Source organism: Capricornis sumatraensis, chromosome 12, assembly GCF_032405125.1.
Source record: "Capricornis sumatraensis isolate serow.1 chromosome 12, serow.2, whole genome shotgun sequence".
Lineage (NCBI taxonomy): Eukaryota > Metazoa > Chordata > Mammalia > Artiodactyla > Bovidae > Capricornis > Capricornis sumatraensis.
This window is the reverse complement of record NC_091080.1, coordinates 26,138,566-26,153,685: the sequence shown is the minus strand read 5'-3', so window position 1 is coordinate 26,153,685 and position 15,120 is coordinate 26,138,566. Positions and strand designations below refer to the sequence as shown.

The following is a 15,120-nucleotide window of genomic DNA, read 5'->3' as shown; positions in this document are numbered from 1 at the left end:
GTCTGACTCTTCGCGACCCCATGGACTGCAGCCCACCAGGCTCCTCCGTCCATGGGATTTTCCAGGCAAGAGTACTGGAGTGGGGTGCCATTGCCTTCTCCGCAGTAACCATCTGTTTGGTTATTTATTCTCAGTTGAACAAACTGGCCTTAGTAAAGTCAGTGAATTGGGCCACAGGAAGAATATTGGGAACCATGAAACCAAACTGATTCCTGCCTGTTCATTTCTAATTCTGCAGTTCTGTTGTTGTTTTTAAAACCACTCTTTCTCCTAAAAAAAAAAAAAAATTAAAAAGGAGGTCTGCAAAAATTTAATCATTGGAGAAATACATTTAATTTAGTAAAATTTCATTCATATATAGTTTCCCCACATGTTCTAAACTGTGATAGGTGATGCTCTTTGATTGTCCACAGATATGATTTGGAGTCAGGATTTCTGGGTTTTAATCTGTTCTGACAAGAGCTTGCAATACAAACTCAAGTCAGACCCTAGGCATCATTGAGTTCTCTTGGCAGCTGAGTTAGTCTACTAGGCTGGATCCATGTAATCATGGCATACCCACCTATGACATTTACTTTTTGCCCTGTTGTATGTACTCTTTGGAACTTGTGTTTCTGGGACCTGATATACATGTTGGAAAACCATGCTTCCTGCAAGCTTTAGTCCCAGTCTCAATCGAGGATGTGCACATCATGTGAGTCCCTAGGGTTCCTCAGTGTCGGAATGGGTACCAGGAGAATTTGCTCAGCACAGGTAAACAGAAGGTCGAATAAAGCAACTAGTCAAAACAACTCAGGATTTTCTTTTAAGTTGAGGAGATTAAATCAGTTGGGAAATTCTCTTTGTACAATTCAATCCTTTGTGGCCAAAGCTTTCCACACTTGCCTTTTTGTTGGACATCAGTAACTTCAAGTTTGTTAAGAAAACTCCCTGAGTGGTATAGATGGCAATTTAAAAATGGAACCCTCTCTTTTTCTTGCTTTGGAATTCCAACCCCACATATCTCTTTGATTTTGCAACACTCTTCTCCCTTCCCTCCATATTCTAAAGTTGTATAATATTTAAAAGTAGATGAATGATGATTCATTTTATATAGAGGTGTTTGTGAGAATTCTTCTAAAGTCATCAAAGGCTATCATTGAAGACAAGTTGGTAGTTCTTAGTTCAGAAAGTTGGCAGCTTACACTAGTACCCTATATGGTAAATCAGAATAAGGTCTCCATCCCCAGATCTGTTGATAATGAATTGATGTCAAGTTAGATGTGTATTTATTTTTGTGTGAAATAAGGAAATGATCTACACATTAAATAAAAGTGTGCACCCTGGGAAAATGGTGAGGGAGTCCAAGGTTGTCTTGGGCACCACTAACTTCCCTCTCCCAAGCCTTTCTTTGTGCCTGCTTCCCACAGAAAGCTCCCACCCAGCACATGCTCCTTTCATTCCAACTGGAGTGTGAAGATATGGCCTGAAGCACTAGTTCTCTGGTCTCTACTTCTGCAATTTCTCATGTAGCTCTGGTATCATCAGGTATTTGTTTAGGAATAAAAAGAATTTTAAATCAAGAATTCTGCAAGGAATGAAGAGAACAGGGTGTATTTCATAGATTTGCTAAAAGGATGAAATCTAAGCCCGATTATTCAGGAAGTTATTATCCTGAAGCTTCTTCTTAATTGTTTTTTGGTTTTCTCTGAGCAGGTTTCTAAAAAAGAACAAAGGGCCAAACATGCCATGTGGATTGACTGTGGAATCCATGCCAGAGAGTGGATCTCTCCTGCTTTCTGCTTGTGGTTTGTAGGCTCTGTGAGTATTCACATTCTCTTAAAGCCCAGAGCTGTGGCCTAAGGATGTGGCCTAAGACCACGTGCAGTAGAGTCAACTGGCTTGTTGATTAGATGCGTTTTCCTAGGTCACCTCCTAGAATTCTCACCTTGAAATCTCTGGGGTTGCGACTTGGGAATCTACAATTATCTCATGCTTCTTAGGTGACTTTCATGCATATTGAGAACCATGAATTTAAGCATTTAAATTACCCTAAAGATTATCTGCCTTATCTTTTCTACATTTCCAGCTGGTACTAAACCCTGGCTTCCCCAGTGGCTCAGATGGTAAAGGATCTGCCTGAAATGTGAGAGACCTGGGTTCGATCCCTGGGTTGGGAAGGCCCCCTGGAGAAGGGCATGGCAACCCACTCCAGTATTCTTGCCTGGAGAATCCTCATGGACAGTGGAGCCTGGTGAGTTACCATCCATGGGGTCACAAAGAGTTGGACACGACTGAGTGACTAAGCACGCAAACACTGGAGGGCTTCCCTGGTGGCTAATATGGTAAAAGAATCTGCCTGTAATGCAGGAGGCCTGGGTTTGATCCCTCAGTTGAGAAGATCACCTGGAGAAGAGAATGTGTACCCACATCTGTATTCTTGCCCAAAGAATTTCATGGACAGAGGAACCTGGAAGGCTGCAGTCCATGGGACTGCAGAGTTGGACATGACTGAGCAACTGAGCGCACACACCTGCAGTTGTAATACATTTACTAACTAAAAGAAAGAACTGAAGCAGTTGAGTCCCAATTAATTTTTTTCTGTTGCTTTGAATTATCCATATATCTTTTGCCATATTCTGCTCTTAGAAACTGAACATAAAGTACCCCATTACAGAGCAGATTATATATTTTTCCATATATAGCAGTAGGTACTTTTGTCCCTAAAGAAGGCCTTGTCATCAAAAAAATCCATGTATGAAACAAAGAGTATGTCATAATGGTAAAAATTATAATGACTATAAATCTATATAACAAATGAAAACAGTAAAAGTCACTTTTCTGTTCCCTATAACTGTATTTTTTTGGCCCACTTAATCAGTGCTCAACATCCACTTCCTGCATTGGAAATTTAAATTAATGCTGCAGGTTTAGACTGAAATACAACTCTGGGGTCCGAAGAGGACTTAAACAGTACCTACTATTGGGTTAAACGGGTTCTTACCATTGGATAAGGTCTAAATTATTCATCCACACACTGGGACTTGGATAGCTCTTTGTTGTATTTTTAATGGTCATGAGCAAGATAGCTTATTTCAGAATCTTCCATTCAAAATGTCTTATATGCTTTTATGTACAGATTTACTCTCTGTCGAATGGTTATTGGTTAACTTGTTGGCAGGCATTGTTATTCTTGTCTAGGATTATAAGAAAGACAAAGCTTCAGTGTCCCCCAGGCAAAGAGAGCTGAGTGATCATCTGTCACGGGATGGGAATTAGTCAAGCCTTTATCTCCTGCCCTCTAATTGCTCACTCGCTCTTGTGCTCTCTCCTCTGCCACCCTTGCTCCTCATTTTTATTCTTGTTTTTTGCTTTTTTAACTGCAAGACAGTGGTTTCAGTTATATTACTTATCTTTCTGGTGAATCATTCCATCAATGAACATTTATGTGTTGTCTTTGTGTGTCAGACATTATTTCTGTAGCGATCATCCTCACTGAGTGATTCATTCACTAGATATAGAACCATAACTGTAAATATATTTATAGATTACTGTGAAAACTCATCAGAAAACATATGCTTGGAGAGCCCCGTGATACACAGATTAAATTCATAGTAAAGAGTTAGATTCATGAACATGTTCAACTCGGTTGAAAATGTTATTTTAAAAAATCGTGTCTTTCAACACAGTTAAAGTACACCAAGTCAGAATTTTAAGGCTTATAGAGAGAGGTTACATGACTTCAGGATCATGATTAAATATCTAGATGGCATACTTTTGAAGTATAAATAACTGGATAAATGTCAGATATGAAAATATTTTTATAAGTAACAACATCATTCACAAAGTTAATTAAAAATATTGTTTTCGCCCTGGTAGCTCAGACGGTAAAGCATCTGCCCACAATGCTGGGTTCAATCCCCGGGTCAGGAAGATCCCCTGGAGAAGGAAATGGCAACCCACTCCAGTACTCTTGCCTGGAAAATTCCATGGATGGAGGGGCTTGGTAGGCTACAGTCCATGGGATTGCAAAGATTCGGACATGACTGAGCAACTTCATTGGTTCACTATCCCTCCCTGTTTTATATTTTATTTATTTTAGGTAGGTTTTTTTCAGCAAAATATATGACTTTAACCATTTGGTTTTTATTTATTTAAAAATATTCTGATTATGTATTTATTTGGCTGTGTTGGGTCTTAGTTGCTGCACTTGGGATCTTTAGTTTTGGTGTGCAGGGTTTTTTATTTTTTTCTTTTCAGTTGTGGCAGGTCAACTCTTAGTTGCAGCATGTGGAATCTAGTTTTCTAGCCAGGGATCGAACCTGGGCCCCCTGCATTACAAGTGTAGAGTCTCGATTGGTAGACAACCAGGGAAGCCCCTCCAACCACTTTCTTTTATTGAAGCATAGTTGATTTACAATGTTGTGTGAGTTTCAGGTGCGCAGAAAAGTGAATCAGTTTTATATGCATTTTTTTCAGATAATTTTCCCTTATAGATTATTAGAAAATATTGAGTATGGTTTCCTGTGCTATACAGTAGATCTTTGTTATCCATTTTATAGATAGTAGTGTGTGTATGTTCAGAGAAGGCAATGATACTCCCCTCCAGTACTCTTTCCTGGAAAATCCCATGGACGGAGTATCCTGGAAGGCTGAAGCCCATGGGGTCACGAAGAGTCGGACACGGCTGAGTGACTTCATTTTCACTTTTCAGTTCCATGCATTGGAGAAGGAAATGGCAACCCACTCCAGTGTTCTTGCCTGGAGAATCCCAGGGACGGAGGAGCCTGGTGGGCTGCCGTCTATGGGGTCGCACAGAGTCGGACACGACTGAAGCGACTTAGCAGCAGCAGCAGCAGCAGCAGTGTGTATATGTTAATCCCAAACTGCTAATTTGTTCTTCCCCAACTTCCCCTTTGGTAATCATTAGTTTATTTTCTATGTCTATGTATATAACCCTACCCTTAATCCCCACAGGCCTGAAGGAAACACAGGTTGCCCCATTACCAAGTTCCCTTGGCCAATCAGAAAAATACCCCAGGTCCTGAGGATCCCGATTAGTTACCTGACTAATCCATTCAGGTCATCCTTCCATTGGGGCCCACATCTCCACTTACAGGCATTAAGAAGTCTGCTTATTGCAGTTTCTCTCTACTCTCCCTTTCCTAATCCTCTCCCCTGAGGTACTGGTTTCATTCTGCTGTGGCTCCATAGTTTGTCACCAATTCCCACTTGCTCTGGACTGTCATCTTCTTTAATCGAAGACCTGAAGAGGCTCACCATCAGTCCCGGTGGTGCCCTTGTGCAGAATCAAAAGGGGGCATGCATTGCTGAAACAATCAGCTCCCCATATGCCAAAAAAAAAAAAAAAAAACAGAATCTGGACTCCTATCTCACACCATATGCAAATATTGACTAAAAGTGGGTCACACACCTAAGTTTAAAAGCTACAATTACAAAAATCTTAGAAGAAAACTTAGAAGCAGTGAATCTTTGTGGTTTTGGATTAGGCAACAAACTACTAGATCTGACACCAAGAGCAGAGCAACCAAAGAAAAAAGAGATAAATGAGACTCTATCAAAATTTGGGAGAATGGTATAAAAACCTTTCTGCTTTTCAAAGGACACTATCAAGAATGCTAAAAGATAACTCACGGAATGGGAGAAAATCTTTGCGAATTATAAATGATGAGGGACTCATATCCAAAATATATAAATAACCTTAACAAATAAACAATGCAAAGATAAATCTAGTTTTTAAATGGGCAAAATATCTGAAAAGACAATTCTCAGAGAAGATATACAAATAGCCAATAAGCATATGAAAAGATGCTCATCAGCATTAGTCATTAGGGAAATGTGAGTCAAAAGCACAAAGAGATACCACTTCATACCCAATGAAGTGAAGTGACGTGAAGTGAAGTAAAAGTCGCTCAGCCGTGTCCAACTCTTTGCAACTTCATGGACTATACAGTCCATGCAATTCTCCAGGCCAGAATACTGGAGTGGGTAGCTGTTCCCTTCTCCGGGGGATCTTCCCAAGCCAGGGATTGAACCCAGGCCTCCTGCATTGCAGGCGGATTCTTTACCAGCTGAACCACAAGGGAAGCCGTCCTACCCAATAGGATGGCAAAATTTTTTAAATAGCAAATAACAAATATTGGTAAGAGTATGGAAAAACTGGAACTCTCATCCATTGCTGTTGGGATCATAAAATGGGGCAACCATGTTAGAAAACAGTTTGACAGTTCCTCAAAAGTTTGAGCGTAGAGGTACCATTTGACCCAGCAATTCTGCTCAGGTATACAGCCAAGAGATTTGAACACATATGTTTACAAATGTTCATAGCAACACTATTCATAAGTCCCAAACTAGAAACAGGGACTTCCCTGGCAGTCCAGTGCTTAAGACTCCACGTTTTTAAAGCAGGGGGCACCATTCAGTCCCTGGTTGGGGAAATAAGGTCCCATATGCTGCACGCTGCAGCCAAAACATTGAAAAAAAAAGTGGAAACAATCCAAATGTCCATCAACTTATGAGCAGAAAAATACAATGTGGCATATCCTTATAATGGAATACCATTCAGCAATGAGAAGGAATGAAGTACTGATTCAGCCTATAACATGGATGAATCTTGAGAACATTTTGCTAAGAAATAGAAGTCAGACAGAAAAAGCCATATATTTTATTATTCCACTTACATGAAATGTCTAGAATGGGCAAATGTACAGAGACAGAAAGTTGATTAATGGTTGCCAGAGGCTGGGGGAAGAGAAGGGAGAAAGGGGTAACTCCTAAAGGGAGTTTTTGGTGTTGATGGGGATTGTGAGAGCTGGACCATAAAGAAGGCAGAATGCCAAAGAATTGATGATGTCGAACTGTGGTCCTGGAGAAGACTCCTGAAAGTCCCTCAGACAGCAAGGAGATCAAACCAGTCAATCTTAAGGGAATATTCACTGGAAGGACTGATGCTGAAGTGAAGTTCCAATATTTCGGTCATCTGATGTGGACAGATGACTCACTGGAAAAATCCCTAATGCTGGGAAAGATTGAGGGCAGAAGGAGGAGAGGGCATCAGAGGATGAGATGGCTGGACAGTATCACTGATACAATGATCATGAACTTGGACAAACTCTGGTAGATAGTGAGGGACAGGGATGTCTGGTGTGCTGCTGTCCACGGGGTCACAGAGTCGGACACGACTGGGTGACCAAACAACAGCAACATTGATGGGGGTGGTGATGAAAATACTGTATAATTGGATAGTGGTGATGGTTGCTTAATTCTGTGAAATATAAAACCCACTGAACTGTGCACTTTAAAATGCTGAATTTTCTGGTATATGAATAATATCTCAATAAATTGTTTAAAAAAATAGGTCCCCTTCCTCTGGGATTCCAGCTGCAGCCCCACATGAGGGTAGGGCTTGACACACAGAGTAGAGGCTGTATTTCAGCTCTCACTCACCCCTTCTGTTTGGAGCCCTGCTTATTAAACGAATTTCCGGGCTAATATTTGATCTTCTCTCAGAGACTAACTTTTTGCTGAAAGACTTCCATCCAACCATTGCTAAAGTAGGAAGGAAATAAGGAGAGTGAAAAAGACAAAGAAACTGACCATGAGATACCTATTAAAAGTTCAGCAACCACTGTAGAAATGAAAATGATACTTTCACATTTTAAAGAAAATAAGATCTCCTAATTTTTTTCTGATAATGAATGCTACATTATTCTTGAAAAAAATGACTCTAACATAAATTTACTAATTTGTAGCATAAAAATGATTTCATTAGTTGCTCAACTACTTAAAATATTGCTTCTTTCTTTCTATAAAACCGGTTCCTTTTCATGAAGCTTTCCTTTCTGACCTATAGTGGGTTAAAAATTAACTTGTACTTTTTCTTTCCTTTCTCCCATTTAGTAAGTAACCACTTACTAAATGGTTACCTATGGCAAATTATTTATTTATTTATTTATTTTTCCCTACTCATTTTCCCTTTTCCCACTGTTTTGAGGAAAATCTCAGGCTTGAATTTTGTGACTTTGGTCAAATTACTTAATAATATTAAATGTCAGTTGCCTCCTCTATAACATGGGAATGATCATATCTAGCAAATAATTTAAATTTGACTATTATGGTTGTCCTAGGGAAATAAGGATATAGTATTTTAAATATTTAAAGAAAAATGGTAATGTTTACCTATAGCAAAGGTAAGATTTAGAAGACATTTTTCTTGAATATTAGCCCCTTATTGATCATATCATTTTCAAATATTTTCTCACATTCAGTAGGTTGTCTTCTTGTTTTGTTGATGGTTTCCTTTGCGGGTGTATGTGAACCTGTATTATACACCTGTTAACTTATATAAAACTGTACAGCAACTATACTTCAATTTTTTTAAGAGACATTTTTCTTCTACCAATAATGAAAAATGTTTCTTAACAGTCTTTTGAGTAAAGTTTAAATCAGCAAAAAATTGTGAATTAATCCACGAATTTAAATGCAGCAGTGTTACCATAAATGAAGGATTGATGCCAAAGCTTTGTTGTTGTTTAGTCACTAAGTTGTGTTTGACTCTTTCGCTACCCCATGGACTGTAGCCCACCAGGCTCCTCTGTCCATGGGATTTCCCAGGCAAGAATACTGAAGTGGGCTGCCATATCCTTCTCCAGGGGATCTTCTCAGCTCAGTGATCTAACCGGTGGCTCCTGCGGCTCCTACATTAGCCAGGCAGGTCCTTTACCTCTAAGATCACCAGATGAAATCATTTAACTACCTGAAATCTGTCTTTGTGGTTCTTCTGCATCTATGTTTGGTCATTTTGGGGTTAGCTTCTTAGTCACTGGAATGTGGACGTCCCTGGATCATGTGAAATTTGTGACCCTAGCTGGGTATGAATCTAAAGCACAGAAGAGCAGGGTCAGATGATGTCTGATAGGAAACTTGTAGTCAGTACCTAGGAAAAGCTACCACTGACTTTAAAGCCAAATGACTGAATGCTTGGGAAATACACTCAATTCTAGCAAAAATTTAGCTCACAACTTATAAGACAATGCAGAAAATATTATCTAGATATGTCTGGGAATGAGACAAGGTTAGTTTAAGTGGTGACTGATGGAGATTACTATAAAAAGAGTGGAAATATATCTAGGTTTTGTTTCCTTAAATCTTTGTGGTAGGCTTTATGTATTAATAAATAATTCTTCTGTTTCTTGAAGGAAGTTTTAGAAAACACATATTTCTGTCTTCTGACTCCATTAAATAGGAAGACAAGTTGTCCCATGTCCAGGACATTTACCATCACTTGTCAGCATAGTACCCTAAGTCTAGACTTTTCAAGGAATTAATACTCTTCCTGAAAGTTAAATCTGCAAATCTAAATGTCAAATTAAAAAAAAAAAACCATAGACCAAGTTTAGTGAATGTTAGCTAGATGGATATTAACTAGACTTATTGCAGTGATTCCTTCACTATATATACAAATATTGAATCACTAGGTAATACACCTGAACCTAATATAGTTGACCCTTGAACAATGCAGTGGTTAGGCGCACCCACCCTCCATACACTCAAAAATCCACACGTAAGTTTATATGTGTTTATAAGTAGACTTTCCATCTGTGCACAGTTCTGCATCTGTGGGTTCAATGAACTGCAGATTGTGTAGTTCTCTAGTACTTAATATTGAAAAAAATGTCTACAAGTGGACTCACACAGTTCAAACCTGTGTTGTTCCAAGATTATGTGTCAATTATATCTCAATTAAAAAAAAGAAACAGGCTAAGTTTAGAAGGAGATAAAAGATACATTATCAAATATACTTGGTTTAATCTGCAGGTAACTTATTACTATGGGAAAGAAAAGATGCATACCAATCTCCTGAAGAACATGGATTTCTATATAATGCCAGTGGTTAATGTGGATGGTTATGACTACACATGGAAAAAGGTAGGTGAAGGCAAAGAAAACAAAATACACTCCTTTAGAGCATACAGGATACACCGACAGAATTACTCATAGAATCCTGGATCCCAGCATAATGGTTTTATTATGAAAAAAATTTTGTTTAATTCATTATGGGAAAGTTCAAACATATATGAGTGGAAATAATTGTATGGTAAACTCTGATGTACTTATCACATAGCATCAATTCATGGCCAATCTTTTTCACCTGTATCCCCAACTCCCTTCTATCTTGCTGCTGCTGCTGCTAAGTTGCTTCAGTTGTGTCTGACTCTGTGCGACCCCATAGACAGCAGCCCACCTGGCTTTCCCGTCCCTGGGATTCTCCAGGCAAGAATACTGGAGTGGGTTGCCATTTCCTCCTCCAATACGTGAAAGTGAAAGTGAAGTCATGTCTGACTCCGAGCAATCCCGTGGACTGCAGCCTACCAGCCTCCTCCATCTATGGGACCTTTCCGGAAAGAGTACTGGAGTGGGTTGCCATTGCCTTCTCCCCCTTCTATCTTACCCATATCCTTTTGAAGCAAATCTCAGATACCATATCATTTCATCAATGAATATTTCAGGATGTATCTAACTGAAGTTTTAAAAAATAGAAATACAATTATACCTAAAAATGAACAATAATTATTTACTATCATAAAATTTCTAATCAGTATTTAAATTTCCGATCATACCACAGCTTTTTAAAAATGTTCATTTCTTTGGTTAAGGATCCAAATGGTGTTGATATATTGTGATTGCTTTATAGCCTTTATTTTTATTTTAATCCATAGATTCTCTCCCCATATCTCTTTTTCTCTATTTCCTTGCAATTTATTTCACTGAAGAAGAGAGTCTCCTGCCTGGATTTACTCATTGTGTTGCCATGTTGTGGTTTAACACATTCCTTTGTCCTCTGTGTTTTCTGAAACTTGATATTTGAATTCTGGAAGATAAAGACGATGCAGGTTTGGCTTTTTTGGCAAGACTACTTCATTGTGATGGGGTGTTTTCCCAGCAAGAGTGGTGCAGGTCTGGTTTTACGTCTTTTTTGATGTTAGCCACCTTGATACACGGTGCCCCCATCTGTTCATTCTTACTAGGAGTTGTTTGGATGGTATTTTGATTTATAAAAATCATGAATTGCAAGAATTAGAATGGTATTCTAACAGAATGTGCATCAGAACAGAATTGCACACTAACCAATATGCAAATTTAATCCTAGTATCCTTTAACTCAATCATGAACACATATATAGGAGTATCTTGTTCAGTCTTGTCTACACTGGAAACCGTTTTAATCCAACAGCATCATGATTCACGTAAAATTACTCAAGCAATATGAAGTACGGTCCTTTCTAATTTAATGAGGAGCACATAAAAACTCTGGCCTGTACACTTCTGCAAACTTCTTGCTTGAGTTTATTCATAGGTGTGCATGTGTGCAAGTGCAAGCATATAAAAACTTCAATTTTCTGAGTTATTAATGTTGGTTGAAATAAATTAACTCTTGTGTAAAAAAAGAAAAAGACTGTATTGTAAAGTAACTAAACTCTAATAATAATTTTTAATTAAAAAATTTTTTAATTATAAAAACAGTCAAACATATATGAAAAACATACTTGAATAGCATATTTAAACACTCAGGGAAATGGGCATAATTGCAGTGATTAGAAACATAAGGAATTATACAGGAAATATTTTCTGTAGCGGTTAATTTAAGCAGAAGAGATGGGAATGGTGAAGGAGATTGATGAAAAAGTCATCTCCGGGAAGATGAATACCGTGAACAAAAGTCTTTAGGGGGTAATGAGCAAACCCTGAACTAAGTAAATGGGAAATACCTTGTACAGTATCTAACATAAAATTGGAGTTCAATAAATGGTCACATTTATAGATTGCTATTACAATAAATTTATGCCTTCACTGGACTCCCAGTGGAGTTCAGCCACACTTTAGTTAGTTTTCCTCTGCAACCGTCTTTTGTATCTTAACTCTGCCAATTAACTCCTGAAGTATGAGAACCCAATTTCCTCAGAGCAACTGTTGCCAGAATCACAGGACTGGGGTTGGAAACAGACTGGGAGGCTGGGCAGAAGGGTTGGTGGAATAGGGAAGAGGGTACCATGTCATCCCGACCCAGAACTCAAACAAAGTCTATGCAACTGTTTACAAGATTAAATACCCAGATTACCCCAAGAACCCAATGGGGTATTTTTGCTTTACATTTAGAAACCAGAGTTGAATCACTACGATCACAGGCACCATCAAACTAGAGGTATTTTCACAGCTCTGCTTCCTGTAGGTTTTAAGTGAGTGTTGAATTCAATCGAAAGAGAGCACCGAAACTCATGATTCAACAACCTTGTATTATCATCATCAAACTTGCTAAAAGACTTGATCTTAATCGTTTCCACTACAAAAAAGAGAGAATTAATGTGACGGGTTAGAAGTGCTAATTATCCCGACAGTAGTAATCCTAATATGTAAATGAATCAAATGAACATGTTGAACGTCTTTAATCTATACAATGTTGTATGTCAAATACATTTCAATTAAAAAAAAAAGAAATGCGTGACTCATAGTTTTGAGTTGAAACACCAAGTTATTTTGCTTTTCTTAGAACAACAGAAGATAGAAAATGGCAATGAGTAAAATTAAAGGAAACAAGACTTAACAAGAAGGCCAGTAAGCAGCCTACAAAAACCAGCTGACGTTTTTTTTTTAATAATCATCAAATATCACCATTTCATTTGATTCAAGTTTGAGTGAACCCAATTAAGACCTGGATAGAACAGGGGCCATGCAAGAAATACTGTGAAGACAGTGACCGGGTGAAGAGATGGGGTTAAAGGAGAGAAACACGACACCGTCCACTTTGTCATTAAACGTGGCGTCTTTCCTAAACCGCAAACATGGATGCTCCGGTAATCTGTGTTTTGTTTATTTAGGATCGAATGTGGAGAAAGAATCGTTCTTTTCATGAAAAAAATGCTTGCGTCGGAACAGACCTGAACAGGAACTTTGCCTCCAAACACTGGTGTGGTAGGTTGTTTGCTTAATTTCTAGCAACGTCTCTTCATTTAAAAGGCGGTATTCCTAAAAACCCATTAATTCAAGCTAATTAGAGGGGAGGACTATCCGAATCGGAAATAATTGAAATCAGAAACTTTTTGCTTAAATGCAATGATGTGAAGGTTGGCAAAAATCAGCAGAACATCCTTACCCTGTCCTCCTTGTTTCAATAGCCACGTCTTTAAAAGAAGGCAGTTGGACCAGTTCTGTAAGGTTCTTTCTAGCTTCAAAGTTCTAAAATTCTTTTTCTCTAGAATCATAAGGAATTGACCACTAAATCTCCTACTTTCATAAACCAATAGCATTCATTATGAGGATATCAAAGACAAGAGTTGGATGGGTACCTCTCGTTTTCAATTGTTTAGGAAAATATTTACTTCTATAGTGTCGCAAAACCTTTGTTTGTTTGTTTGGCTTGTGAAATCTTTGTTTTCCCGACCAGGACCAGGGATCAGACCTGCGCCCCCTTGCAATGGAAGTACAGAGTCCAAACCATTGGATGACCAGGGAAGTCCCAAAACATTTTGCATTCCCTGTTACCATTCGCCTTCTTAAGTTCTTTCTTTCGTGAATATCATAAAGACAAACTTGTATTCAGCACAGTAGGAATTCCTTGTTCCTTGATTCAAATGAGTTACAGTGCTCAGTGAACACTGACTTGGGCTTTCAGGAACATTGTCTGCTCTCAGGGAGGTACATGTTAGTTCGCCCACCCTCCAAGGATATTTCGTAGTTGCTACATTTAGGAAACAACTGCAAAGCTAAGCAATGAGCTGGAGGCATCTATATTTTTGACAGTGGGAGCGTGTGGCTCTATGAGGACAATACAGAGAGAGCAAAGCTGTTGAGGCCATGGAAATGTCCTCTTCTTCCCATTCCTTTACCGCACGCAGTCATAGCCGCATGGCCCTCTCTATTTCCTGCAGAAAAGAAGTGCCGCCTGCTAAGTCGCTTCAGTCGTGTCTGACTCAGCAACCTCATGGACTGTAGCCCACCAGGCTCCTCTGTCCATGGGATTCTCCAGGCAAGAATCCTGGAGTGGGTTGCCATTTCCTCTTCCAGGGGCTCTTCCCTACTCAGGGATCGAACCCATGTCTTTTATGTCTCCTGCATTGGCAGGTGGGTTCTTTACCGCTAGTGCCACCTGGGAAGCCCAAGTGAAAACTCATAATTTCATCATTGTCGCAATGTATCGGGTTGGCCAAAAAGTTCATTCGAGTAAAGCTTAAGGACAAACCTGAATGAACTTTTTGGCCAACCTAATAGATACGAAAACTTCACAATAGAGTACTTTTTTCTTGATTTCCTCTTCCCTCTTCAGTCAGAAACTCTATGAGGGTAGGGACGATTATCCATTACCTAGCTCAGTACCTGGCACACAGAGCAGGTCTCAGAAAAGTTATTCAAATGAATCTGTGCATGAAGTAAGTTGTTCTAAGAAAGCCACAGACATAGTAAGAAAACACAGGAAATAATAGCTGATCCTGCCTCAGGCTCAAGGGAATCATTTAGTGGTTTCTTTGTAAAAGCCATCATTAAGATTGTCCAATAAAAGTGCCCACCGAAGCATGAAGACCCCCACAGGCAGTGATAACTGGGGAGGGAGTCAGAGAAGCAGAAGCTAATTATCAAAGGCCTCTGAATAAACAGAGCTGACAGTTGCTAAGTGGTGAGTAGTTTATATACTTCATCCCCTGGGTTTCATTATCTACACATCACTGATGAAGAAACCCAGACTTGAAAAGGTTAAGTCCCTTGCTCAAGAGCACAGAGCTAGGAGGCGACAGAGCTCAGATATAAAGCCAGGCTGCTTGGCTTCAAATTTGCTGAAATTCTTCTGAGTCTGACAATCACTCTTCAGATATAAGTTCCTTTTTGAAACTTCTTTTATCTGCAAGGTGTTGGTTTTTTTTTTTTTACTACTCTGTTTTACCTAATGTTTTTTATGGTGAAACTAATGTTACCTAATTTGAATAACCAAGTAGTCAAAATATCTTCTGTCATTGTCATCAAAAAATGTCTCAGACCCCTGATTAGGCCTGTGGTTGTATTACTATATGTCACAAGAGTTAAAAGCAGGAACAGAAGCAGCAATAATATATTATAGATACGAGAGTTTTCC

At 38.9% G+C, this 15,120-nt stretch overlaps 1 protein-coding gene across 2 annotated transcripts in view; it reads left to right on the top strand.

Annotated features, from left to right (window-relative positions):
* Positions 1 to 15,120, top strand: part of CPB2 (carboxypeptidase B2) — a 60,401-nt gene that overhangs the window by 27,567 nt on the left and 17,714 nt on the right. Inside the window, exons 6-8 of one of the 2 annotated variants that reach the window (XM_068984786.1) lie at positions 1,696 to 1,800; positions 9,817 to 9,927; positions 12,875 to 12,968. In XM_068984786.1, the coding sequence (XP_068840887.1) occupies positions 1,696 to 1,800; positions 9,817 to 9,927; positions 12,875 to 12,968 (310 nt within the window). The remainder of the gene's footprint in view (positions 1 to 1,695; positions 1,801 to 9,816; positions 9,928 to 12,874; positions 12,969 to 15,120) is intronic. The other variant, XM_068984787.1, reaches the window with a different exon arrangement.